Raw genomic sequence first — 27,240 nt, 5'->3', positions numbered from 1 at the left:
GATGGAGAATTAGCAGTGTGCGTAAGAGAGAGTAAGAGAGAGTATGTGTGAAAGAGAGAGAGAAAAAGAGAGAAAGCTAAATGCTGGAAGCCAAAAATTAGAACAGAGGCTAGATTTGTAGGCAAACAAAAGTGAACTCTCATTCATGAAAGCTTTGGATCTTTTAAAGATGCGTAGTATCTGAACGGCATAATTTTTTCTGCCATTGGCCGTATGACAAGGCCCTAAACTACAGCAAAATCCACAACCACAAAAGAGTGTTACCCTTATTGGCTACCCAACATGCACAAAATTGTTTGCCAATACAGGCATTGCTTTTTTTGTGGATTTTGAGGTTTGTTGTACTTTATGGTCTGGTCAACAGGGACACGACTGACTATATTTCCAGGATATCTTTAAGATGTTATAGAAGACTTTTTACTGCAGCAGACTCACTCAGGGACCATCTACACTATGGAATTAATGCAGTTTGACCCCACTAACTTCCATAGCTCAATGCTATGGAATCATGAAAGTTGTAGTTTTTTAGAAGCCTTCTCTGCCAAAGACTGCTGGTGCCTCGCCAACCTACAAATCCTAGGATTCCATAGCATTGAGCCTTAGCAGTTAATGTGGTGTTAAACTATATCCATTCTTTAGAAAGAAATAGAAATATGACCTGGATTGTGTGATTTTTTAAATGATGTTTTAATGTTTATGTTTTTAATTGGTCTGGATTTTAATGCATTTGTTTATTTATCGATATGTATATGTATATGCGGCATCAAATTGTTGCCTTTGTGATGCGACTCTGAGTCCTCTTTGGGGTGAGAAAGGCAGAGTACAAGTGTGGTAAATAAATAAATAGAATGGCAGGAAATTATCATGGATGATGGATGGATGGGTGGATGAGCAAAGAAAGATTACACAGATAGGTTGGTACAGAAGCAGTGTCTCATCCATGACATGAGAGATGCTGGAGTTTAAACTCAGAAGACCTTTAAACTTTGGACTAAAACCTAGAGAGGATCCACATGCCCTGCTGACATTGCAGTCACTCAATGATTCTGTTCGCAATGTGAACTGACCACAAAAGGATTTTAACGATGTGTTGCCTTATTGGTTTTCATCTTTTGTCTTTGAATTGATTTTAACTGGTGTTAATTCTATAATATATTTAGAAATGACTTTGATAGGATTTATGCCAATGCACTGGTATTAATAGTTTGTGGAGCCCCCAGTGGTGCAATGGGTTAAACCATTGTGCCGGCAGGACTGCTGACTGATAGATTGGCGGTTCGAATTCAGGGAGAATGGGCGAGCTCCATCTGTCAGCTCCAGCTCCCCATGCGAGGACATGAGAGAAGCCTCCCATAAGGAAGGTAAAACATCAAACATCTGGGCGTCCCCTGGGCAACGTCCTTGCAGACGGTCAATTCTCCCACACCAAAAGCGACTTGCAGTTTCTTAGCGACTTAGTTTATAATTAAACTAAAATTAATTTAAAAATTAATAGTTTATAAGCCACTTTGAGGGCTAGTACTGGGGAAATAGTGTGATATAAATGAAATAACAATAACAATAGAAGGAGAGTTTCAATGCCAGGCTAAGGGATGATGTGAATTGTTGTCAAACATCTGAAGGTCAATGTGTTGTTGAAGGCTTTCATGGCCAGAATCGCTGGGTTGTTGTGCATTTTTTGGGCTGTATGGCCGTGTTCCAGAAGCATTCTCTCTTGACGTTTCACCCACATCTATGGCAGGCATCATCAGAGGTTGTAAGGTTTTGCTTAGGGTGCACCTACACTGTAGAATTAACACCACTTTAACTGCTATGGCTCGGTATTATAGCATACTGTCGTCGTCCCCTATGAACCTACACGCTCTCTGAGATCTTCTGGGGAGGCCCTCCTCTCACTTCCACCTTCCTCACAGATACGTCTGGTGGGGACGAGAGAGAGGGCCTTCTCGGCTGTGGCCCCTCGGCTCTGGAACTCCCTCCCCAGGGAGATTAGGTTGGCACCCTTCCTACCATCCTTTAAGAAACAATTGAAAACCTGGATGTTTGGGCTGGCCTTTGGAGAGACAGCTATTGGATGACCAGCCTCATTATAATTCTATTCTGAATGTTATTAGGTTCCTTTCATCGGGGTATTTTAATCTAATGATTTTATCTTATATTGCTGCTATAGTGTCTCCCCCCCCCCCCACCTTTGAAGTTGACGGATTTGCATTGGTGGTTGTTTGATATTATTACTGTTATATAAACCTTTGTTTTAACTTCTGTTTTATCATCTTCTTGTGTTTTAAACTGTGTATATTGTTTAATGTATTTGCGCTGTTACTTTTGTAACGTTGTGAGCCGCCACGAGTCCCCATGGGGAGATGGTGGCGGGGTATAAATAAAGTTTTATTATTATTATTATTATACTGGAAGTTATAGTTTTAGAAAGTCTTTAACCTTCTCTGCCAAATACAGTAGAGTCTCGCTTATCCAATGTAAACGGGCCGGCAGAACGTTGGATAAGCGAATATGTTGGATAACAAGGAGAGATTAAGGAAAAGCCTATTAAACATCAAATTAAGTTATGAGTTTACAAATTAAGCACCAAAACATCATGTTATACAACAAATTTGACAGAAAAAGTAGTTCAATACGCAGTAATGTTATGTTGTAATTACTGTATTTACAAATTTAGCACCAAAATATCATGATATATTGAAAACATTGACTACAAAAAATGCGTTGGATAATCCAGAACGTTGGATAAGCGAGTGTTGGATAAGTGAGACTCTACTGTAATGCTGATGTCTTACCACACTCCAACTTCCATGAAATGAGCAAACCAGGGAAGGACTGGAAGTGTTCCTTCCAATCTTGGCTTAACAATGGATGCCTTGGCAGCTTTATGTATATGAGAGAGTGTTCATCCTCTGATTCATCTATGGACTTGAAGTAAAGGGGGCAATAGCAGAGGACTGAAAAGATCCCTTTTTGGACTGCAGCTTGCCCTGTGCCCCAGCCAGCGTATTGTTGGTTGGGAAAGCTTGGATGTGGGGGGACTATTGAGACTTGTGACGTTTAAAATGGCTCTTTCCCACAAAGCTTTTCCTGTGTCTTTCACAACTGTACAATTTAAGACAAGCACTTTTGCTTGAGATTGCTCCATTTTACTGCTGTCCTCTGAATCAATGATAGGAATATGCCAGGTCGTAATTTCTTTACTTCATCAGGATTACTACGTCATCAGGATTACTATTGCAACAGATAACCCCCCCCCCCCCAAAAAAAAAAAATCTGGAGGAACAGTCATGAAGAAAACTGAGAAAGATGTTGCGGGCTGAGAGCTGTAAAATTTGCAGACGCAGTATTTGTGCCAAGCTGAAATTGTTTCACTTGATCTCCCAATCATACCAATGGGATTTGTGACCAAATGTTAATTGGGGTGAAATATTCACATGGATTTCTACCAAGGCTAACTTTGTCTCAATCCAGTCCCAGGATGATATAGTATCACAATAATATGCAGATATAAGACTTCCCATAGATCAGTGGTTCTCAACTTCCAGAAATCCTAACATCTGGTAAATTGGCTGAGATTTCTGGAAGTTATAGGCCGAAAAACATCTGGGGACCCCAGGTTGAGAACCACTGACATAGATGGAGGCTTTTCCTGCTTAGTTTAACCTTTTCATTCTCCTCTCACCATTTCGTGATGGCTATTGATACACTTTCATTGGCCACCGTTTCATTCTGCGGAATATGGTTGGTTCTTTGTGCCCAAGGATTCTGCACCTATAGATTCCACCGTCCATGGCTTGAAAATATTAACAAAAAATTCAAAAGCAGCTGTTGATATTTCCATTTTAAACAAAGAACACCATTGTATATATAGAGCATCTATGGATTATTGTATACATAGGGAGTCCTAGAACTAAACTCAGCAAATACCAAGGCCTACTGTTTTGGGATTTGGAGCATAGAGAGAAGTCTTAACAATTCTCAGCCATAGGACTCTAGTACCTCCTTGAACTGCAAATCCCAAGCATCCATAGGCTATAGCCAAGGCAATTGAAGTGCTATAAATGTGTGGCATAAAAGAGCTTCTGATCTGCAGCTCCTACACATGATATCCTTTAATAATAATAATAATAATAATAATAATAATAATAATAATAATAATAACAACTTTATTTTTATATTCCGCCTCCATCTCTCTGAAGGGACTTGGGGCGGCTCACGTGGGGACTAGCTCAAGCAACAATAAATTAAGATACAAACCAATAAAACTTAAACATAATAAATACATAAAAACATGAAACAACATCAACATTTAATAACTTCCCAAACCAACTTTGAATATTCCTTGCCTAAGCAAACCTATGAAAATCCATGGGGTTACTACAAGTCAACAGGCAGGATGAAGACATATGTACCGTACACCTGAAGTCTCTTCCTACTTCCCCTGAAGTTCCTTTTAGATAGTCCAAAGTCCAGACATTTCACCTGTACTTTTGTGCTTTTTTCGTGTCAGGAGCCACTGACACGAGTTGCTTCTGGTGTGAGAGAATTAGCCGTCTGAAAGGACATTGCCCAGGGGACACCCAGATGTTTTACCATCCTGTGGGAGGCTTCTCTCATGTCCCCACATGGGAAGCTGGAGCTGACAGATGGGAGCTCACCCCAATTCTCAGATTCGAACTGCCGACCTTTCGGTCAGCAGTCTTGCTGGCACAAGGGTTTAACCCATTGCACCATTGGGGGCTGAAGGAATGTTACTGTTTATTTTTCATAAAAGAGAGTCCAGCCTGCTTCTTTGGAAAAGGTCATGAGGCCACACAGGTTCCCCTGTGGCTCAGCCGTACAACCTGTTCTAAATTCCAAAGCTCAACCTCGCAATGTGGGAAATCCTCATAAAAAGAAAAGTTTCTGAAATAAATACAGAGTATGTGTATGTATTTCAGAAATTGTATGAGTTCTGGAAATTCCTTCTGGTCACTATCACCCACCATTATTGCATAACAGGGAAGGATCTTCAGGCACTCTGATCTTTCAGCCAAGAAGTCAACACTTGCTCTGAAAGGTTCTTGTGACCCATATTCTTCTCATTGGTGTAGCCAAACCTTTCTGCAAGCCAAAATATAGCAATTAGTATAGGATTTTGTTTCCAAGAACAGAATAGCAATTGGGTGTGACCAAAGGCGCCAACTGTCTGCCCTCCCGTACCATTAAGTTTGCTCTGTTTCTGTGATCAGGAACAGGGTGCTCTAAATGCCCTCCTTTCTTTTTCGACTTCAATTAAACCTTTGGCACAGCTCCAAAAGATATATTGAAGACCTATCGGTGGAAGAGAAATGCTTGCCCCAGTCTTTGTAGTTGTCCCAACTTTATCTCCCAATTCAGGTCAATGATGAAAGGTGGAGGAACGCTGCCAGCAAAATGAAAATAACATAGGAAACCAAACACACAGTGGCAGCAGGAAGGGTGACAGTGTATTAATATAGTTAGAAAGCTGGACAGAGATTTAAATGATCCAATATGTTTGCTTGCATTTTTGCTTGCTTTCAATAGTTATACTACATCCTATCTGTTGTGCTTTGATTCCTGCATGGCAGAATGGGGTCAGACTGGATGGCCTTTGTGGTCTGTCCCAACTGTATAATTTTACATATCTATTTTATTTCTATCCCATCTTTCTCCCATTATGGGACTCAACTAATACAAGATTATATAGGGAGCCTCATGGCTCAATGATGACTTGAACTTTTGGAGGCTTTGTACAAATTCCTCCAAATAAATAGTTTCAAATTATTTAAAAGTATTTTAACAGGACTGACAAAACATATTCTATGTAAAATTCACCTATGTGGGTTTTGCATAGAAAATGAGGTTTACCTCTTTAAATTGTCATTTTGCACAGCATAAGATCCCTTCTACACTGCCATATAATCCAATTTCTGAATCCAGACTCACATAATCCAGCTCAAAGCAGATAATCTGGATTCAGAAACTGGATTGTATGGCAGTGTGGAAGGGACCTCATGCTGTGCAAAATGTCCATTTAAAGAGGTAAACCTCATTTTCTGTGCAAAACCCACACATCCTAATGATATGATATTTTTTGAAACAGAAAGTATTATCTCTGTGCAGAACCTTATTTCTAGTGCAAAAAGTGTGCATGTTAATTTTGTGCAGATTAATCCTGATTTAAGAACCAGTATGGTTTAATGGTTGGACTGTTGGACCAGGACGCTGGAGACAAGGGTTCAAATGCCCACACAGTGATGAATATCCACTGTGTGACCTAGAGTATGCCTCACTTTCTCAGCCTCAGAGAAAGGCAATGCCAAATCTCTTCTGGCATTGAGAGTCATGATAAGTTGGAAATTATTTGAAGTCATTGAGATCAGACTTTGAAAACTGCAGCTTTCAACAACTTTCTTGTGGCAGGAAAAATTGCTTGTTGCCTCCTTTGTTCTTAGCAAAGAATTAAATCCCTAGTAGAGTGTGGACAGGGCTAGATTACATCAGGAGCAATAGGTTTTGAATATACATCCTTTTGAACATGGAACACTGTTGTTCTTTTCTTTCAAAGAGATGCAGTCCACTTGCCCCAATTAGGCATTGCCCCATGTGCATCTCAAGATCTGACCTTTCTCATTTATTATGTCTGTGTAAACTAGTCCAGATCTGAAACCAGGATGTAACAATCCTGGCCAGGATATTGGATGCCTTACGCATTGTAGTAAATAACTGTGAGCCCATTCAGAAATTGAGGCAATTGTAGCCGTTTCCTCTTTCCTGGCTTAGGGACTGGCCCAGCAGGGATGTGGCTTGAGTCAGAAAGGCGCTGATCAGGACTTTCTCCCTTGATGAGGCAAAACAACCCCCATAAATCAGAAGGTCCAGGAAAAAGAGTATTTTCCTCGAAAGGGAGAACTCTTACCTACCTACATTTGTGAGTAGCTGCAGGAAGAGTTGCAACATGAGAGCATTGCCCCACCAAATGAGATTTTCCTCCTCCATGAACTTTACCTCCTGTCTCCAAACGTTTAGCCTTGTAGACAGTAAGACACTGGAAATAATACACACTGGAGGCTATAATGTATATATGTATTGTGTTATCATTGGGTGCATCTACACTGTAGAATGCATGCAATTTGACACCACTTTAATTGCCATGGCTCAATGCTAGGAAATCCGAGGGCATGTAGTTTAAGGATGCACCAGTACCCTTTGGCAGAAAAAGCTAAAGATCTTGTGAAACTACAACTCCCAACATTGAGTCATGGCAGTTAAATTGGTCTCAAGCTGCATTAATTCTACAGTAGAGACATACACTAGAATCCCTATATTTCTATGTTCTCTAAATAGGCTGGCATGCAGGGAAGAGGGGGAGTTAATAGTGGTGGCGATGGTTACTGTGGTTGTGGTTGTTGCTTATTGTTGCGTGCCTTCAGGTCCTTTTTGGCTTATGACGGTCCTAGGTTGAGCTTATCATGGGGGTTTCTTGGCAAGATTCACTCAGAGGAGGCTTACTACTGCCTTTCGCTAAGGCTGAGAGTTGCTTGTCCAAGGTTAACTAATTAGTTTCTATGGCAAAGCTATGATTTGAATGCTTTCTCAAGGTTGTAATACAATACTCAAATCGCTTCACGATGCAGGCAGCAACTATAGCAACACTATAAGGAATACTAAAATAATGAGGACTGGAAACTTATATGCCACTACTTTCTACTTGCACAACTATCATCATTATTTTCATTATTTTTTGCTGACTTTTGGTGATGTTCACATGAAAAGATTTAAGGATTATAATTTTTTCCCTCTTTTACCTAGGGTTCCATCAGATATCATCTGCACCAGGTATGTACCTATCTTTCAAAAGGTATTTACATAAGCATTTTAGTCAGAATAATAAAACTTAATGGTTGCAGTGAAATCTATCTGCACAATGCTGCTACCTCTTCTTTGGACAAACAGTTGCCAGGAAAATGGTTTTGAATAAGAAACCAGGGAAGTTACTTTTTTGAAGTAGGGTTCAGAATGCCCTGGCCAATAGGGCATTCTGGACCCTACTAGTCCAAAAACGTACCTACTTCTCATTTAAGGTGTCCATTGATTGTGGCTGATTGGATAGATATTTAAAATGCTTGTTACTCACAATATTTGTAAGTCTTGTCAATGTATATAGGATGGTTTGCAGAGAGACAGGCTAATAACATCTTAATTTCCTGATGAACTAAAGACTATATCTCACCTTGGGGGGAAAAGATTAAGCCATTATGATGTCCAGAGGTTTCATAATTTTCCCTGTACTAGTAGAGATTCATATCAGTTGGTGATTATGGGATTTCTCGCCTTACCGAAACATGGATCCCAGATGTCATTGGATTATGACTCCCATCATACCTGAGCCCTAGCCAAGCTGTCTAGGGATGATGAGAGTAATAGTGGTGTGTTTAAACCTCCTTATTTCCTCTCCAGCACTGAGCTGTGGCCGCCAAAAGCTGGTTCCCCGGATGGCAGGGGGGATAAATGCCAACCGCGGAGAGTGGCCCTGGCAAGTCAGCCTCCAGTACCGTGGCCAACACATCTGTGGTGGAAGCCTCATCAGCAACGAATGGATCCTGACAGCTGCACATTGTTTTTTTGAGTAAGTGAAGGCAGGGAAAATCATCCCTTGGAATGGCATTACTTATAACTTCATTGTAAGCCAGAGATTGTAAACCAGAGATTACTTGTAGGCATTGTAAGCCAGAGATTACTTGTAGGCACACAACAAGAACAAAGAATGTGTCTTTTCCCCAGGACTGCTTAACTTGAACAAAAACACATTTTTTCAAAACCAGAATTGGACTCCATTTATTTATTTATTTTCTCCTTTCTTTTTATTTTTTATTCTGAGGGTAGGTGGGTAGTAAGGGGTGATGGGTCACTATATTCTTTCTTTTCTTCACTTTCTTTAAGGAACTTGTTCTCACTCTTTCACTGTACATCTTTGAAAAATCATAATAAAAATTATATATACAGTAGAGTCTCACTTATCCAAGCTAAACGGGCCGGCAGAACCTTGGATAAGTGAATATCTTAGATAATAAGGAGGGATTAAGGAAAAGCCTATTAAACATCAAATTAGGTTATGATTTTACAAATTAAGCACCAAACATCATGTTTTACAACAAATTTGACAGAAAAAGTAGTTCAATACACAGTGTTATGTTGTAATTTCTGTATTTACGAATTTGGCATCAAAATATCACGATATATTGAAAACATTGACCACAAAAATGGCTTGGATAATCCAGAAACTTGGATAAGCGAGGCTTGGATAAGTGAGACTCTACTGTATATAAAGAAACAGAAGTGGACTCCCAGCCACTTCCAGTTCCATTTAATCCCTGGAAGCAGTAAACTGGACCTGGAGTAATGGTTCTAATCTGTTCTGTGGATTCTCTTTAGACATCCTAACTAGTATGGAAGAAAAGAAATTACATTATTTTTGTCTCACCATCTCTGTATCTTACTTCACTTACAGGGTTGGAACGCCAATCAACCCAGCTGATTGGAAAGTGGTGCTGGGCCGTCTGAAACTGACAGGCAGGGAGACACGGGGTTTGGAAAGCAATGTTAGCACCATCATCCCTCACGAGAACTACACTCACTTTGAGAAAGGCAAAGACATTGCACTGGCGCGCCTGACAAAGCCTGTCAACTACAACAGGGATATATCGCCTGTCTGCTTACCAAAATCCAACCACCGCTTTGCCTTTGGAACACAGTGCTGGTTGAGTGGCTGGGGAGACGTCGCCACAAATGGTGAATGAAAAAGATAATTCCCTCCGCCCCAAATCCCACCTGCTATTAGAGGAGAAATGATGACCAAGAGTCTATATAAATCTTCATACAATGGTAGATGGTTGTCCCCATGTCAGTGGGGTGATGGATCCATTCCATGTTGTCAACATTCACTCCATGTTGTAAAACATGGTGTAAATTAACTACTCTACTCATAGGGAAATACCAGCAGAACTGTGTGAAAATGTATACAATTGCAGTGTAGGATTTCAATGATGCTTTAAAAGAGCTCTCCAAGGTGCTGATCACTGTTCTTAAACATGTTCAATATACTGTATTCGAAAACTCCTTTACAGCTAGTAAAAACCTGGAATGGATTCACTGCCCAACTGAGATGACAGCCACTATTTCTCTGCATCTGGAGTGACATATTGATCTATAACTCATTATTGAAGGGCACTGTTGTGCAGTTGGATGCATATATGCATCAGTGTACATATTAGTATCTATGTATGTGCAGTGGTACTACCTGGACAATTCCTCTCCTCCAGATTTGACCTGAACATGGGCATTCCACATCAGACACAAATGTCCAGCTGCTTCTATAGGGGAATGCATGTGTTCATAAGACACACCCACTGGATTTTAGCCTTTTTGGTGTTCCTATTGCTAAATTATCAGGATGGCAGAAACACCTGATAGATATCCATCACTTCATAGTCTTCTTCCCCGCCACCGACTTCTCAGAAGTTCTAGTTTCAATCTAAATGCAGACCAATCTTAATTAGCCATAGAAGGAAATGGAATAGTTGGTGACCTGTTAATGTCAAGACCAACCACATTCTAGGTTCAGAACCTGAAAATATTCCATTTTTAGAATACACAGAGTACAGTTGTTTGAATTCTTTAGTTTGCTGGCTAAGGCACGCTAGGAATCCAGAAAGAGCAACTTTGCCAAGCAATACTGAAGGTAATGCATTGTTCTGTAAAGTGAATGGCTTTAGAAAGGGGTTTGGCTAGATGATGATGATGATGATGATGATGATGGACACCAGAGAGTGACACAATCCCTGGTTGTTTATTTAGCTACAATTAGCATTTTAGGTGATCTGGCAGGGCTCTTCCCTTTTTCTGTATTGCAGCCTGATAAAATCTCTGGCTGGAATTCAGTAAAGGATGTACACTTTCATAACTGGACTTCCATGCACATGAAAAAGAACCAGACAGTTTCACCATGTTTGCCTCCACCTAGGAGCTCCTGTGCCATTATCACACCTGGACATATGTTGCATAATGTGGACATTTGTTGCATCATGGTCTAATGCACAGTGGTGAACTGGGGCATCTTCTAGATGCACATCTGGACTCCTTTCTAGGAGGTGTTGGAGTACAGCAGGAGTGCCCAATGAACATCAGAAATGCCGGCTGTGCATAGGATCACTTGCCAATGCCATGATATGCTTCTTCACAATTCACTAACAGTGATTTATTGCCTTATATAAATATAGCTAAAGGTTCATAAATAAGGGCAACATAGACTGTGATGTGGAATCTGTCTTAGTGTAATGTAAAAAGTTACCTTTTACAGTGTACAAAGGTGCAATTGTTTGAGATCGGTGCTTCCAAAACATGTCATCTCCTTCCTTCTTGCCTTCCAGTCAGCCTGCCAAACCCCATGGCCCTCCAAGAGATAGGGATGGACTTGATGACTGTCGACACTTGCAATTGCATTTACAGCAACCTGAGGAACAGGAGGATTGTCAACCCAGCCTTGCCCGGCATGGTTTGTGCCATGACTCCTGACAGGCAGAGAGGTCCTTGCAAGGTCAGTGGAAATAAATATGAAAGACTCAAAAGAATAGGTTTGGGGAAATGCTGGAACTTTCTAAAAATACTTTTTTTTTTCAATTTGCTTTTGAAAACAAATGTCCAATCCTGGAAGCTTCAGAATTCAAAATTGGCTCACACGTGAAAATTTTTCTTCTGATGGGTACAGCTGGCCTTCCTTATTGATGGGTTCTGCATATACAGGTTCAACCAAACCACGGCTTAAAATTATTCAGGGGGAAAAAATCCAAAAAGCAAACCTCGATTTTGCATTATACTGATGTATAAGGCATACCATGCTGTAGCCTCCTGCCATTTTGTAGACCATCAGGCTCTCTCTAAAACCTGTTTTGAGTTGTTCATCATTTTATATAATGGGCATCATTTTACCAGGTCATTATATATAATGGGATTTCCATGGATTTTGATATACACAGGTATCCTGGATACCAACCTGAGCAGATTCCAAGAGCCCACAGTATTGCGATTTTGATATAATTTATTATTTGTTTTATTATTTTTATTTCTATAATTAATATCTGTGGCACTATTTATAGGATAGGGATCCCATTGTACAGAAAAGGTTTTCTTTGTGGAAATGTTTTGTAGCCCAAACTATTTTAATCCAATCCTTATCAAGAGTCTGCCTTCAACTATTCCTTCTCATTAATGAACCATCTTTTAAGTCTCTTGGTTTACTTATAGGCAACAACCTGCTCCACAAAGATCAGTGGCTGATAGAGACAAAATAGATGGTGTAGATAATAATATAAAGTTTTTCTTTCTACCTCAGGGTGATTCAGGCGGTCCTCTGGTATGCTTGGAGAATGGCTATTGGTTCCAGGCAGGGATTATGAGTTTCTCCATGGGCTGTGGCCAGTTCTATGGACCAACCTTCCTGACTGAGACAAAATCCTATGCCAGCTGGATCCAGCAACATGTCAACGGGGGCACCTTTGCCAATCAGATTAGGCCCTTGCCTAATACCACAGACAGTTACATGTGCAAAGGTGAGGTTCCTTATCTAGGACAATTGTTGAAGAACAGTTTTTATGACCTATCAATCTAAAAAAAGAATATGGTTTGTGTATTTCTTTCCCTTTTCCCCCATGGCAAATTGTCAATACCAAACTATTTTTCATGAGATTTGTAATTAGGTAAAGGAAATGAAAGTCTTTTTTGAAACTCTCCTTCTGGATAGAAAATAATATTAATAATAATATTGGACAATTTGGACAGAAAAACTAGAAAACTCGTGACCATTCATCGTTCACTGCACCATCGCAGTGATGTTGACCGGCTATATCTGCCTAGAAGATCAGGGGGCAGAGGACTCTTACAAGTAAAACAAGCAGTCAAAGAAGAAGAACATGCCCTGGCAGAATATGTAAAGCAAAGTGAAGAACCTGCTTTGATTGAAGTCAAAAATCAGAAACTCCTCAAAGTACAGCAGACAAAAAACCAGTACAAGAAAACCGCACTACAAACTAGAGCTTACAGCTGGCACAACAAAACATTGCATGGAAAGTTCCTTGACAAAATTGAAAGAAAAGCTGATAAGGAGAAGACCTGGCTATGTCTCATGAATGGGACCCTGAAGAAGGAGACAGAAGGCCTGATCCTTGCAGCCCAGGAGCAAGCCATCAGGACAAATGCAATTAAGGCCAAGATCGAAAAATCAGCTGATGACCCAAAATGCAGACTGTGCAAGGAAACCGTTGAAACCATTGAGAAAATTGCACAGACAGACTACAAACAGAGGCACAACCATGTGGCCCAAATTATTCATTGGAAGTTATGCCTCAAGTACCACCTCCCAGCAGTAAAGTCTTTGCTGTGTCATACAATAAAATTATTATTATTATTATTATTATTATTATTATTATTATTTTATTATGACACAGCAAACAAGATAGATATGCTGGATTTCATATCACAAAATCACAAGTCGAACACTTCCCAAGTGTCTAGGACTGTGTGATGTATTTTCGGATGATGCGTGCAGATCCCAGTAGGGTGGCCTTTTGCAGTTGGCAGATAGTAATTTTGTCAATGTCTATTGTTTCCAAATGCCGGCTGAGATCTTTTGGCACGACACCCAATGTGCCCATCACCACTGGGACCACCTGTACTGGTTTCTGCCAGAGTCTTTGAAGTTCAATCTTGAGGTCCTGATAGCGGCTGAGTTTTTCCTGTTGTTTTTCGTCAATGCGACTGTCACCTGGGATGGCAACATCAATGATCCAAACCTTTTTTTTATATTATTATTATTATTATTATTATTATTATTATTGGAGATAGATCAGTGTTTCCCAAACTTTGGTTCTCTGGATGTCTTAGAATTTGGCTCCCAAAGTTAGCCAAGCTAGTTAGAGATCCTGGAAGTTGAAATCCAAAACAGCTGGAAGGCCAAAGTGTGAAACCACTGTGATAGATGCTATCAAAGCAATGTGATGTTGTGTTTTAAATGTTGGATTAGGACACTGGAAGACCATTGTGTAAATCCTTTCTTTAGCCACGTAAACACCTTGGGTGACCTTGGGCAAGTCTTAATGTCTTGTGTAAGTGATGGAAGCTGGGGCATCATTTCATATCCCATTTCTGGCTCCTAGGTTGTGGAGTGCTGAAAAAGAACATGACTGGCAGAGGGCCCTGGCCCTGGTATGTGAACCTACAGTACCAGGGGGAGCATGTCTGTGGAGGCACTTTGATAGCTGAGGACAGGATTTTGACAGCTGCACAGTGTTTCATTGGGTGAGTGGGGATGTTTGCGTAGAGCTTCCTATCTGGCTTCCAGTAACCCCAACAAACATGACAGACTGATAGTATTTGTCTTCTATATAATTCTTTCTGTACCATTTTTTTCAGACGCCAGGAAGCAGAAGGCTGGGAGGTTCTGCTTGGTGAACAACAAGAAAATGAGAAACAAAAATGGCAGGAGAATAGGACACTTCAGAGCATTGAGGTTCATGGTGCTTACATCGAGGCAAAAGAGGGCTATGACATTGCAATAGCCAGGCTGAGCCGTCCCGTGACCTTCAGTGACAGCATCCGGGCCATTTGTGCCCCATACGCCAAACACCAGTTCCCATTGGGCTCCACTTGCTGGACTCGCGGACGGAGTATTGGTATGCTGAGATTTCTCTTCTAGTGGAAGGCATGGTCATAGTTCAGGCTTGTGAGATCTACTTTGACTCTAGACCAACACGACCCATCAATCCCCCTTTCATTGCAGAGCCAGATGCAAGTTGGCAGCGAGGGAAAGGGAAACTGAGTCCTCCGGGCGGCGTAGAGGTGAAACTCCTTGGTCCCAAGGCATGTAACTGTGCCTACAACAAGACCAGTGAACATGGAGAAGAGATTCCCATCACCTCTGAGATGCTGTGTGCCACACCCTATAAATGGACCATGCGCTGTGAGGTAAGGGGCACCACTTTTCAGATCATGGGCTTTCAGACAAATACATGGAACGAAGCAGGGGTTGTCCTAGATTAATATGTCAAGAATTTTAAAACACTTTGGACTGAAAATCCAAAGAGCTCTTCCTTCCACTTCCTGACATGAGGCACAGTTCAATTAGATGGATCTGTAGGAGCACAGAAGCCCTGTGAAAGTGAAAAACCCAAAATGGAAAAATTGCTATTTTTTTTTAACCCGAGAGAACACTTCTCTAGGAATTTCTAGTTCTTAGAGCGTGTCTCAATGGTCAACTTCCACTGCAAGCTAACCACAGAATTGTATTGGCACCTAGAAATTATCACTAGAAAATCTCTAGGTTCTCCAGTATGACTGGAAGAAGTTGATTGTAAAATCACACTGGAGGATCTAGGAATTCCTAGAGTACATTTTTAAAAACCTGTGAATAATCAAATCTGCACAAGTCAAAACCGCAAATGTGGACAGATGACTGTATTGGTATTAAATATTCTTCCATATATCCTGTGCTGGGATTAAGAGATTAATCATTTCTTTAATATTCTGCAACCCTATCACCCCCTCCCCTCAATTGTTGTACTGTGAGGATAACCTCTCTTTCTTTCTTGCACTTATAGGCAGGCGTTGGAGACCCTCTGGTTTGCAACCACAATGGGGTGTGGTTCTTGGCAGGAATCTCCAGCTTTGGAAAGGGCTGTGGGACCGTGATCCGTCCAGGGGTTTACACATCAGTCAGGGCCTATGATGAGTGGATCATGCAGAATGCCTGGTCAGCTTACTATGCCGTGCCAAAGCCGCCTCTTCCAACGGCCAGTGATGAAGACACTTGTCTGATATAACTTCCAGGTAAATTAGACAACTAAGACAGTCTTGGGGAAAACAGAATGGCTCTTTGGCAAGCCTAATGGACCACAGTCTTCCCAAGGGCCTGAACTCTACCATCCCTGTTTTGCAGTTTGAGAGGCAGACCAGCTTAGAATGATTGTGTAAGCATGTATGCATATCCATAAACATACACATATGTATACATCTGTATGCACTGACCCAAGAGATATCAAGGCCTGGAAAAAATTGAGACAAACCTTTTCTCAATTTTTCCCCTCATAAGCAACACTTTTTCTATTTCTCTAATAGGAAAATGGAAAGGCTTGGGGAATATAGAGGAGAATTGTTTTGGAATTATTGAAATTCTTTTTAAGACAAGTGAATCCTTTGGGTTAATCCCAAATAAGTAGATAAATTTAATGAATTTGGGGACAGAAAGTCAACACCTAAGTAAACTGCACTGATTAATGACTCTAATTTTAGTTGGTACTAACTTTAATGCCCTGTGTGAAAAACATTTAATTTTAATAGATCTATTTTGCTGAAATAAATGAGTAAGTTTGCTCTGGCTTCCTTTTTTCTCTGCAGGAGCAGGTTATATGTAAAACACAGGCAAAAGGACAACACTAGATATGGAAGAGACCTGCACAACAAAATTCTTTCTTCTTATCTCATTTTCTATTTTTAAGAAAGCCCTTTAGGAATATGAATGCTAGCTTCCATCATACAACCAAATCTTGGGAAATGTGCTATTATTAGAATCATAGAGTTGGAAGAAACCCTGGTCTCCAGAGTCATAATCCAACACTCGAACCACTACAAAAGAATTCAGTTCTATATCCTCCAAACTAAGTCCACTTACAAAGACATATCTATATTGTACAATGCAAAGAATGTATACATAACATTTACTTTCTTCCTTCATGAAGCTCAGAGCACTCTAATGACACCAAAACCCTTAAAACCAGTAAACATGGTAGTTCCTGTAACTGAGACAAATTTTGAACTTTGATTTTCCATGTCTGAGTAGGCCATTTCTAGGCCACGTTTCACTCTGGTTCTCTTTAAGACCCAGCAGGGCATTGTTACAAACAGATATTAGCTCTTCAGTCCAAAATGTGAATGGATAGGAACTGGAATCTTCTAGGCTCCCTCTGATGAATTGTGTCCAGACAGATTTCTATTATTTTTAATATCATAAAACTGACAGTTGTATGGATTGTTCTTGTTGTGTGTGTTCAAGTTGACTTGGACTTACAGAGATCCTATGAATGAGACCTTCAAGAGAACGAAGTCATGTGGGTTTAATGATCTCAGAATTTCATGGTACAAATTATGTGAACAGAGAAAATGTTCTCAAGAGATAAACTGATGGTTTCTGTGCTGAAATGGATAATACTGACATTGCTATTCATATGGAAATATTTTAACTGGCAAGTGTGAGAGCAGGCATAGACCTGCTTTTGTGGAATTTTATCTCTAGGGAGATCCAGCACCATTTAAAAACCTTTCATTAGGACAGGGATTTCATGACTGATTTTTTAAAAAACTATTCTTAAATTATTATTTTTTTCAATTTTAATACTGTATTTTTAAATATGTGTGTGTGTGTGTGTATTTATATTCTGACACCGTATATTTATTGTTATAGCATATTTGTTTCTTCAAATCTCTTGGAAAAATTGTAAACATGGGATATAATGATTAAAATCACTGAGTAAACCAAGCATTGGAGTTGTCTGTGCCAAAACTTGCGTATCTACTGCTGTATTAACTGTGTCTTGTTATAAGCAATCTCTTTGGCTATCCAAGTTCAAATGATTGCAGCTTTTCTACCATTCTGTTAACGTATCCAGCCAGTGGCATTTAGTCTGATAAAGAAAACGAAGAGGGAAAAAATTATATAGAAACACTGCTTTTAGAAACCAAGAACAATTTATTTGCAGTTTTTAAGTGTTTCACGTATCAGGCATGGCCACCAGGAGGTGCCAAATACCCATGCGATCGACGTACCAGGAAAAAAAAACCTGGGGTGAAGGGCATCTAATAGGACAGAGCGAGGAGGAGCAAAACTCCAGTCATCTCCTCATCTCTGGAAGGGCAGTGAGAACTAGTAAGTTAGATCTAGTGAGTTAGAACTAGTGAGTTAGAAAGGAGAATGACTTAACATTTGAGAAGTGCCTATGACATCCCAACCCCTTAAAAAAAATCCCAACAACCCAAAAATATTCACATGTACATCTAAGTACAATGGTGATATTTAGAGAACTGTTTTAAGAAGGCAGAGGGGAGTAAGGAAATCAATCCCAAAGAAACACTTGGAAATGCTGTTTTGACTCTCTTGGGAGGGCTTTTGCTGAAGCCAAATTGTCAGGTGTTGAGAACAGCAACATAAAACAGGACCAGAGCATCAACATCTAGTACATATGGTGACGTAAGAATAAAAATGGAAGAGAGGACATATGTCAGTTGGCCAAATAAACAAATGCACATGAACACACACATATCTATATATGTCCCTCCCGCCTGCGTAAAAATATTACCTATCTATATTAGAAATTCTATAAAACATTCACAACTGAGAGTTCTCAACTACATATAAACGGGGAGGCTTCCACTGAGTCGAGTTGGGGGAAGAATTTGGATGGTTTCCACTCAGGCATTTGCACCCAGTGCAAGTTTATCTGCGACATGCCAAAAAGTCCTGCCTGGATGAGATAAACACGGGGATGGCCTCAGAGACAACCGTGAATCTTTTTATCCTTGCCAACCCATTCACAGGATAGTCTGGTGCCAGTCTAGCTTCTAGTCCTCTTGTTTCAAAAAGACCAAACAAGCATTTAAAGGATTCCCGACAGCTAGCTGATACTCAAGGCCAAGAAGTTCCCTCTAGAAATGTTAGACCATGTAAGAACCCTTCTGTGAATTTAGAATAATCTCCTGTTAGGACTGTGTCATTTGAGACAATGAGAGGGAAGGTCATGCACATATAACATGGGATGAAAACATTATTTCCTGGCCAACATGATGTACTAGGTTATGAAATGCAGGGAAGAGTTAAAGCAGGGAAATGTTCAAATCTTCAGATCCTCTTCTGCAGTTCAAAACAGTGTAACCCCCAACAGGACCTCGCTGAGTCGAGATCAACCTCATGGTTAAAGCCAAAATGTGTTCTTAGAAGAATGAGATAAAGAGATCAGGAAATTATTCCAGTTCTCAAGTTAGCAATTATTTCCAGACTTATAGGAATTGGCAACCTATAGGCCAAATAGTTTGGGCTTACAATCATCCTACAACAGTGGTTCTCAATCTGTGGGTCCCCAGATGTTTTGGCTTTCAAATCCCGGAAATCCTAACAGCTGGTAAACTGGGATTTCTGGGAGTTGTCAGCCAAAACACCTGGGGACCCATAGGTTGAGAACCACTGTCCTACGACAATGACTATAATGTTTAGAGCAGGCATAGACAAACTTTGGCCCTCCAGGTGTTTTGAACTTCAATTCGAATTATAGGAGTTGAAGTCCAAAATACCTTGAAGGTCAAGGTTTGCCCATGCCTGCTCTAGAGCTGTTTTTGAACTGCAGTCCAAAACATCTGGAGGGCTACTTTCCACATTTACACTTGGAAAAGCATAGTTAGGCAGAGGCTTACTTCAGCCCCTGTTCTTTTTTAGAGTCATGCATTGTTTTCTAGTGCAGAAAAAGAACAAACAAACTAAAAAGGAGGCAGAGCAACAAAGCAGAAGAAAAGTTACTTCCCAGGACTTTTTAACTAGCACAGCACTTCTATCAAAATCAATTGATATCAAATATAAAACCTGGAAATGTTCCCTTTTAGCAGTTCATATTCCGGAATCGAGCAATATTGCAGGCCATGAGGGATTTTAGGAATGTGGAGTTGTACTCCAAAGAAAAGTACTTAATGAAACTTTAAGGGTGTTTGTTTAGGGCTATCATAGTGGAGGAAACATTCAATCCCTTTAGCCCCAGTCCTTTAGAGTTACTACCAATTATTTTGGGAAAATGTGAACATCTCTAATGACATCTAAATTCTGAATTTGGCGCCAATTCACATCTTCCAAAAAGGAAACAATTTTCTAAACAGTGGTCCCCAGCATTTAGCATCGCTACCCACAGTATTTGTTGGGTTTCATCTCTCAGAAGCACACCTAGAAGACCAATAGTTGAGAATTACTGTTTTACAGTATCTCAAAATAATAGCAAATTCTGGGTCAGAGTAGAGGTGACTCTGGTCATCTTTTTAACAATGGGTTTTGCCCCACTGAAAACAACAGGCCCAGTGGGGTCCATTTTGGTTAAAACTGGAGTAGGGGCAGAAGGTTACAGCATCCTTCCTCTCAACTGGGATGAGCAACTATTTCAGGCACTTTGGAAGGCCATGCCTTTACCACCACAAGCCTCAAAAATGTGAAACATCCTTGCCCGCAATGTCAACACTGTTTTGGCCTTCACTGGGTCATCTCAGACCCAACCTCTGTGTCAATTAACTTTGGAAAAAAGGCCTTTCCTTGAGGTAAAGAGAGCATGACCAACACTGTCAAAACTGTCTCCCATATTCCCCAAGATGTGGGGTTTTTTTGGAGGGGGAGATAAATTAAAAATGCTGGACCCCAAAAATGTGATGGGGAAAGTGCTGTCCTCATTCCTGCTTTACACCATGGGTTGGATTAAATTTGCGTTTCCTTGTGTAATGAAGAATTACGTCGGGGTTATATTCTTAAAAAAACAACTTTGAGCAATAAATTAGCGGCTGTGCCCTCAGAGGCCTACTTTCCTTCTATTCCTGCATTTGATATTCTCCCTTCTATGTCTCAGAAGGACGTTAGCATAGGTGGTTATGTGATTACAACAACCAAAGAGATCTGAAGATTTGTGCACCGTGGCAGACAGTCACAAGCCTCAGCCTGGTGCCTTTGATATGTGTGAGGAGACAACTCTCAAATAAGCTGTGTGGACTATGGTGATAGACATTGCAGTCCAAACCATATCAATGGCACCAGACTGGAGAAAGTGGCTACAGAAAACAGACAGATGTTTGTCCTGCAAAACCATTCCCTCCAAATCTGTCCCCGAGGCTTAGATCTATAAGGGGCTTGTCTGACTGGGATTGTAAAATAAACATTTGACTAACTGTGCTGTTAAGCAGTTCCTGCTTATTTCACTAGAGCTGGCCTGAGAGAACATTTTGGTGGAGTATGCTCTAATTCTGCAGAGGATAATTTGTTTACTCACATAAAATTCATGCTTTAAGTCAGTTGCCTCTAGGGACCAACTGTAACTAACACATTCTTCTTTTAGTGAACAGTTCCCAGACCCTGTTTTTAAAAAGACCAAAATGTATGAATCCTGGACATATTTTTTTAAAAGAACAAAATTCCCCTTCACACCAAGGAAATGTCAATAATTTTCCAGTTAAAGAGGTAGAAACCAAAAGAATTACTCCACGCCAAAGGTTCTTGTTCAGCTTCGTTCAACAATTAAACTGAGCTCCAAACCGGCATGTTGTTTTCCTTTTAAAACAGTACTTCGGTGATTTTCTCACTCTAAAAACAGTAATTTAAATACCATATGTGACTTAAACATGGACTTGCTACTCATCTGACTTTCCAAATGCATTTAAAAACATTACCAAAAAAAAGTTCTAAATTTCAAATCAGTAGGGCGCTTTAAGCACATGCTCAAAAGGTTCCAAGGATTCTCAATTTCAGTTCTTCAAATAGAATCCAAGGCAAAAAAGGTACATGTTGCTGTAGGGGGACATTTTTAAGGGACACAAAAGAGGTATGGATGGAGGTTTCAACGTAACGCTCCATGAAGGAAGAGCTCAATCACTCCAGTACTAACTGACCAAATGTTCTATAGGGGATGAGGGTTTGCATACTCCCATCTTCCCCATATTTTTACCCTATCCTCCCCATATTTCCACCCAAAGCTGTGCCCCTTGACCCCCCAGCCTCACATGTGACCCCTATCTGTATACTCCTTCTCTTCCTTTTTCTTTCAATGCAAGGCCATTTCTTTCAATGGAGAAGGCTCCCCACTCAGCCATTCTAAATTTCCCTAGGGTATAATCCCCCTGCCAGACAATCCTTGGCATACACTCTTCAAAATCCTCAGCTGCCTGCCCCCGTAGACACCGGATGCCCATCGTCCTTGGCATGCGAGAGCTGGTGCTGCTGGAAGCTGAGTTGTTGAAAGAATGTCTGGGAGCAGACAGGGCAAACAAAAGCTGCCTCCTCCTCCTCCTCCTCCTCCTTTGTCCTGCAGCAGGCCTTGGTATGGGCAGCCAAGCGCCGGGCAGTCCGGAAGGTTCTGCTACAATGGGGGCACCGGTGGCGTTTCTTGTCCTTGTGGGTATGAAGGTGGTTCTTAAGGGCCAGGCGGTTGTAGAACTCCTTCTCACAGGTGGGGCAGCGGTAGAGGCCAGTGGCGTGCGCCTGCTTGTGGTTGATGAGGCTCCCAGCATGGCGGTATGTCCGCTCACACCGGTCGCACTTGTAAGGCCGCTCCTCCAGTGTCTGATTGGTCGGGACTGTCCCAAGAGGGGAAAGCTCATCTTCCTCAGCAATGTCACCCACCTCCTCTCTCTGATGCCTCCTCCGATGGTGCATCAAATCCTTGGAGGCTCGATAATTTTTGCCACACTCTGAGCACTCATAGCGTTTCTTTGTGTGGATGCGGCTGTGGTTCTTGAGAGCAATGTGGTTAGAAAAATGTTTGGAGCACAAATGGCAGGGAAAGGAGCCTGCCGTAGCCTCTGTGGAGCTGCTCCCTTGCTCCCTTCCAGAAGCTGATTTGTTCTGGTCCAATCTTTGCCGTGAGATGCTGCCGCTATTACCAACACAAGGATTGGGGCGCCGTTGGTGTTTCAGCAGCTGTCGCTGCCACTTGAATGTCTTGCCACAATCCGGACACTGGTGACGTTTGACTTCATAGTGGATCCGCTGGTGGTTTTTCAGGGACATGAGGTTGGGATAGGCCTTGCTGCACAAGGAGCAGGTGAAGTGCCCTACCTTGTGGCTCTTTTGGTGATTGAGCAGGCTCCCAGCATGGCGGTATGTACGCCCGCACTCCCTACACCAGTAAGGTCGCTCCTCAGGATCTGGGCATTGCTTGGCAGCATTTAGAGGTTGGGCTGAATTCTCCGTCTTCCCAGCCCGCTTGGCATGTAGAGATCTCCGAGAAGGATGGGCAGAGGAGTCCCGCTTCCTCTCACGGTGCACTCGCTGGTGGCTGGCCAGCTGCTTCTGGAGCCGAAAGGCCTTGGGGCACTCTGGACACCGGTAGCGTTTGGTTTCATAGTGAGTGCGGTTGTGGTTCTTCAGAGCCATGAGGTTGTAGAACTGCTTCTGGCAAATGCTGCAATGGAAAAGGCCTGTCTTGTGGGTCTGCTTGTGGTTGATCAGGCTGCCTGCATGCTTGTAGCTGCGCTCACACATATCACACTGGAAAGGGCGCTCAGAGGAGGAGTCCTCTTCCTCAGCAGCTGGGGAATTTTCCTCTCCACCTATCACATCCTTCTCTTCTTCCAACTTCTTGTCTTCTTGGGCAAAATGCAGGGGCCAATGGGCTTCCAATACTGTTTTCCCCTCATACAGCTCTCCACAGATATCAAACAGCTGGGCCTTCTTGCACTCTGGCTGACTAGCCTTCAGTTGTCTTCCTGATTTTTCCTCTCTAATAGGAGACACTGGAGACTTAGCGTATGGCAGATCTTCCCGGTTTTGAAGCACCGTAACCCTGTGATCCAGAGGCTCTTCCTTAGCCACTGTATAAGAAAATGGTGGGTCTTCTGCTGTAACAGTGACTGGTTGCCGATTTATTGGGACACTGCCACTTATCTTGCACCTTGGATGGTTCCGGAGGTGGTTCTTATAAGCTGACAAGTTGGGGTATGGACGGCAGCAGACACTGCATTGGTAATCTCCAATCTGGTGGATTTTCTTGTGGTTTACTAAGCTGCCACCGTGGCGGTAGGTTTTCCCACACTGGCTGCAAGCATAAGGCCGGTTGTCCAAGGGCTCCATGGGAGCATCAGACACCTCCACTGGAAGTGGTGGTGGCTGGTCCTCCTCTACACGGGAAGCTCGCCGGAGCTGCATGGAAGTGTCGGCCAAGGCAGCAGCTTTCTCCTCCAGATGTCCTTCGCTGTGCTTCTCTAAGCTGGCCATATCGTCAAATGTCTGGCCACAGTAGCCACAGATGTGTGAGAGGAGCTGCTCCTCTTCTCGGTCCCCACCACTATCCAACTGCTCCTCTACCTCCCTTTTGAGTCCAACATCCTGCTCATCTCCCTGGGTTTCTCCCTCTTCATGCAACAGACTGTGATGCTGCTGAAGGCCCTCCTCGCTGGGAAATATCATGCCACAGAAGCTGCAGAGGAAGGGTTGCTCCTCGGCACTGTCATCTATGCCGGGGCTGCCTTCAGAGCATGCCGTAGCCCTGGTATGCGCATGAAAATGGTTTTTTAGAGCTACAAGACTGGAATATTCCTTGGGGCAGAGGGAACACTGGTAGATGCCAAGTTGGTGGGTCTGTTTGTGGATCACCAAACTACTGGCCTGGTTAAAGTCCAGCCCACATTGGTCACAGAGATAAGGGGTTACTTCAGTGTCACCTGACAATGGCGAGGGAACTTGCGACTGCCAACCATTCGGGAGAGCATCTTCTTCCAAAACATGAAAGCTGTCACTGAGCTCATCTCCTGAAGGCAGCAACCCAGGAAAGGCAGCTCCGTCTTCAAGTTCACCAGCCTCATCCTCATTCATAGCCATTGTGGCCTCACACTGTGTCCTCCGGGGTCTCTGATGCCCACGCAAGTGACTCTTAAGTGAAGCTACGTTTTGGAAGTGCTTACTGCAAACTGAGCAACTGAAATCCCCTGTCTGATGTGTCTGTTTGTGGTTGATGAGGCTCCCTGAGTGCCGATAAGACTTGCCGCACTGGTCACAACCATACAATCGCTGGAGGGAACTGGGGGAGTCAGTCCTCTCAGCCATCCCTTCTGCCAGTTCCCTTTCGCTGCTATGCTGCAAGACATGACTCTGCAGGACATCTGCACTGGCAAATGTCATTCCACATTGGTGGCAGACATGGGCCACCTTTGAGTCAGGAAGGACATCCTCGGCCACAGATGCTCCGTTCTCTAGAGCTTCCACATCCTGCTTGATAGCTTGGAGAAGATCTGCCTCCTGTGGATGAAAGCCACTGAGTTTGGGAACTGCTGCCGCTTCAATGTCCTCAGCTGAGGGCAGGTGGCGCAGCTGATGGAGCTGGAACTCAGCCTCCTCCTCAAAGCTCTCCCCACATCTGCTGCACGTGAGACCGCCCCCTTGTTCTCGGCCACGCATACGGGCAGCCCGCAAATGTACTCGCACATGATTCCGGAGTGCCATAAGGTTGGAGTACTGTTTGGGGCAGATGGAGCACTGGAAGATCCCTGTCTGGTGGGTGTGGCGGTGGTTCACAAGACTGCCGCGGTGCCGGTAACTCCGCCCACAATCCCCACACCTGTAGGGCCGGTCTTCCTCCTCAATGCCTCTTTCCTCCTCTTCCTTTGGACAGGAGGCTCCTCTCCAGACATCTGGTGGCTGTGAACTGTAGTCTCTGTGGTCTCCAGGGCTGTCCTCACCTTGATGCATGTCTGAAACAGCAGAAAGATGCTGGGATGCTTCCTCCATAACAGATGAGCTGAGCTTGGACTTCAGGTGGACCCGCAAATGGTTCTTCAAGGCGGCCAAGTTGTAGAGCTGCTTTGAACAGACGGTACAACTGTAGACTCCTATCTGGTGGCTCTTTTTGTGGTTGATGAGACTTCCAGCATGGCGGTAAGTCCTGCCACAGTCTCCACAGCGGAATGGACGCTCCTCCAATAAGGAATAGTCATCTTCTCCTTTCAAACTTGCTTCCCAAGTGCCATTGGAGCCAGGTGCTGGTTGAGAGGGACTATTGCTTTCCTCCTCCTCTTCATCTGCCTCCTCTGGATAGAGACAACTATGTTCTTTCAGCTCCTCCTCATCAGCAAAAGTTCCACCACAGCGTACACACAGCTCCCCATCTGGGTTGCAGCGTTCACCACCCCCTGCCTTGGAGGTGTCTTTGAGGCTGCAAGGGGCACTGTCCCCCAGGTTTGTGCCTGCTGGGGGAGGTTGGTAAATGTCCAGCTTGGCCAAGGTCTCTATGGATTCCTCCTCCCAGATGCTGTGTTCAGAGCCTTCCCAAGCTGGCAGGCCAGTCATCTTGCTTTCATCCTGGTTGTGGGCCTTCTGGTGGCTCAGCAGCTCCGAGGGGAGCCGGAAGGCTTTGTGGCAAAAGCGACACTTGTAGGGCCGATACTCTGAGTGGAGACGAGTGTGGCTCTTGAGTGCCATGAGGTTGGAGAAGGCCTTGAAGCACATGGCACACTGGTACACGCCCAATGTATGGCTCTGCTTGTGATTGGTCAGGCTGCCTGCATGCTTGTATGCCTTGTCACACTGGTTGCATTTGTAGCGCCGTTCATCCTCTGTGGCCCTGAGTCCTCCCATCATGGCTGCCTCCTCTTCCTCGCTCTGGTGCACTGGGAGCCGTTCCTCCGTCTCCTTTTCCATCTTGATCGGAAATCCCAGCTGAGAAAAGTCAGCAGGCACCACCGATTCCGCAATGTACTTCTCCAGGTTGGTCAACAGGCTTCTGCTGCTGCCTTCCATCCCAGAACAGGCATCGCCATCTGATGAAGAAATGTCCTGGACCTTCTGGAATGTACAGCTGTCTCCATTACTTTCTTCCTTCTCCTCCTGCTCCTGGTTGAGACGGGCCACACAGCGGTGATTGGCCAGCTGGGAGGACGTCCGGAAGCCTCGGCCACAGTCCAGGCATTTGTGACGCTTCTCCTCCAGATGGGTGCGGAGATGGCTTTTGAGGGCCATGGGGTTGGAGAAATCTTTACGACATACCAGGCAGTGGAAGAGTCCCACCTCATGGGTGTGCCTGTGGTTCACCAGGCTGCCAGCATGGCGGTAACTGCGTGGACACTGCTTACATTTGTAGGGACGTTCCTCCTGTTCAGCAGGCTGTTCGCAGGCCAGGGCGGCATCCCCCTCGGCCATTGCTCACATCAGATGTCCTTTCTGCTCTCCCTCTTCTTCAAAGAGCAAGCTTGGGTCATTCTGAGGCGGAATGCCACCCCATTGCAAATCTGTTGTTTCCTCTTCCACAAATGGTCTAATTCCAGGACCTACAGACACAAAACAAGGACAAAAAAAGAACACGATCAGAAAGCCCTATAGTGAGATTAAGCATCACTATGGGTAGAACTCTGTCCTATCCACGATTTTGCTTTTAAATTAGACCTTATGTGTTAAACACAAGGCCCATA

At 43.0% G+C, this 27,240-nt stretch overlaps 2 protein-coding genes across 6 annotated transcripts in view; one reads left to right on the top strand and one right to left on the bottom strand.

The window, feature by feature from the left end:
• The window catches only part of LOC100555420 (serine protease 53), a 79,359-nt gene extending 61,768 nt beyond the window's left edge, over positions 1 to 17,591 (top strand). For 4 of the 5 annotated variants that reach the window (XM_062984025.1, XM_062984024.1, XM_062984028.1 and 1 more), the window contains 10 exons: positions 7,819 to 7,845; positions 8,467 to 8,635; positions 9,518 to 9,798; positions 11,436 to 11,602; positions 12,398 to 12,614; positions 14,217 to 14,358; positions 14,473 to 14,732; positions 14,840 to 15,024; positions 15,657 to 15,885; positions 16,453 to 17,591. In XM_062984025.1, the coding sequence (XP_062840095.1) occupies positions 7,819 to 7,845; positions 8,467 to 8,635; positions 9,518 to 9,798; positions 11,436 to 11,602; positions 12,398 to 12,614; positions 14,217 to 14,358; positions 14,473 to 14,732; positions 14,840 to 15,024; positions 15,657 to 15,878 (1,670 nt within the window). In that variant the 3' untranslated portion in view covers positions 15,879 to 15,885; positions 16,453 to 17,591. Of the gene's footprint in view, positions 1 to 7,818; positions 7,846 to 8,466; positions 8,636 to 9,517; positions 9,799 to 11,435; positions 11,603 to 12,397; positions 12,615 to 14,216; positions 14,359 to 14,472; positions 14,733 to 14,839; positions 15,025 to 15,656 lie in introns of all 5 variants that reach the window. The other variant, XM_062984026.1, reaches the window with a different exon arrangement.
• A 189-nt stretch (positions 17,592 to 17,780) lies between these two features.
• On the bottom strand, positions 17,781 to 26,980 carry znf646 (zinc finger protein 646). Its single transcript, XM_008115405.3, is given in 1 exon segment — positions 17,781 to 26,980. A coding segment is annotated over 1 exon segment (4,983 nt). The 3' UTR covers positions 17,781 to 21,997.
• Between the last annotated feature and the right edge of the window lie 260 nt (positions 26,981 to 27,240).

The sequence above is a fragment of the Anolis carolinensis genome, chromosome 6, assembly GCF_035594765.1.
Source record: "Anolis carolinensis isolate JA03-04 chromosome 6, rAnoCar3.1.pri, whole genome shotgun sequence".
Classification (NCBI taxonomy): domain Eukaryota; kingdom Metazoa; phylum Chordata; class Lepidosauria; order Squamata; family Dactyloidae; genus Anolis; species Anolis carolinensis.
This window is presented reverse-complemented; position numbering and strand designations above follow the sequence as displayed.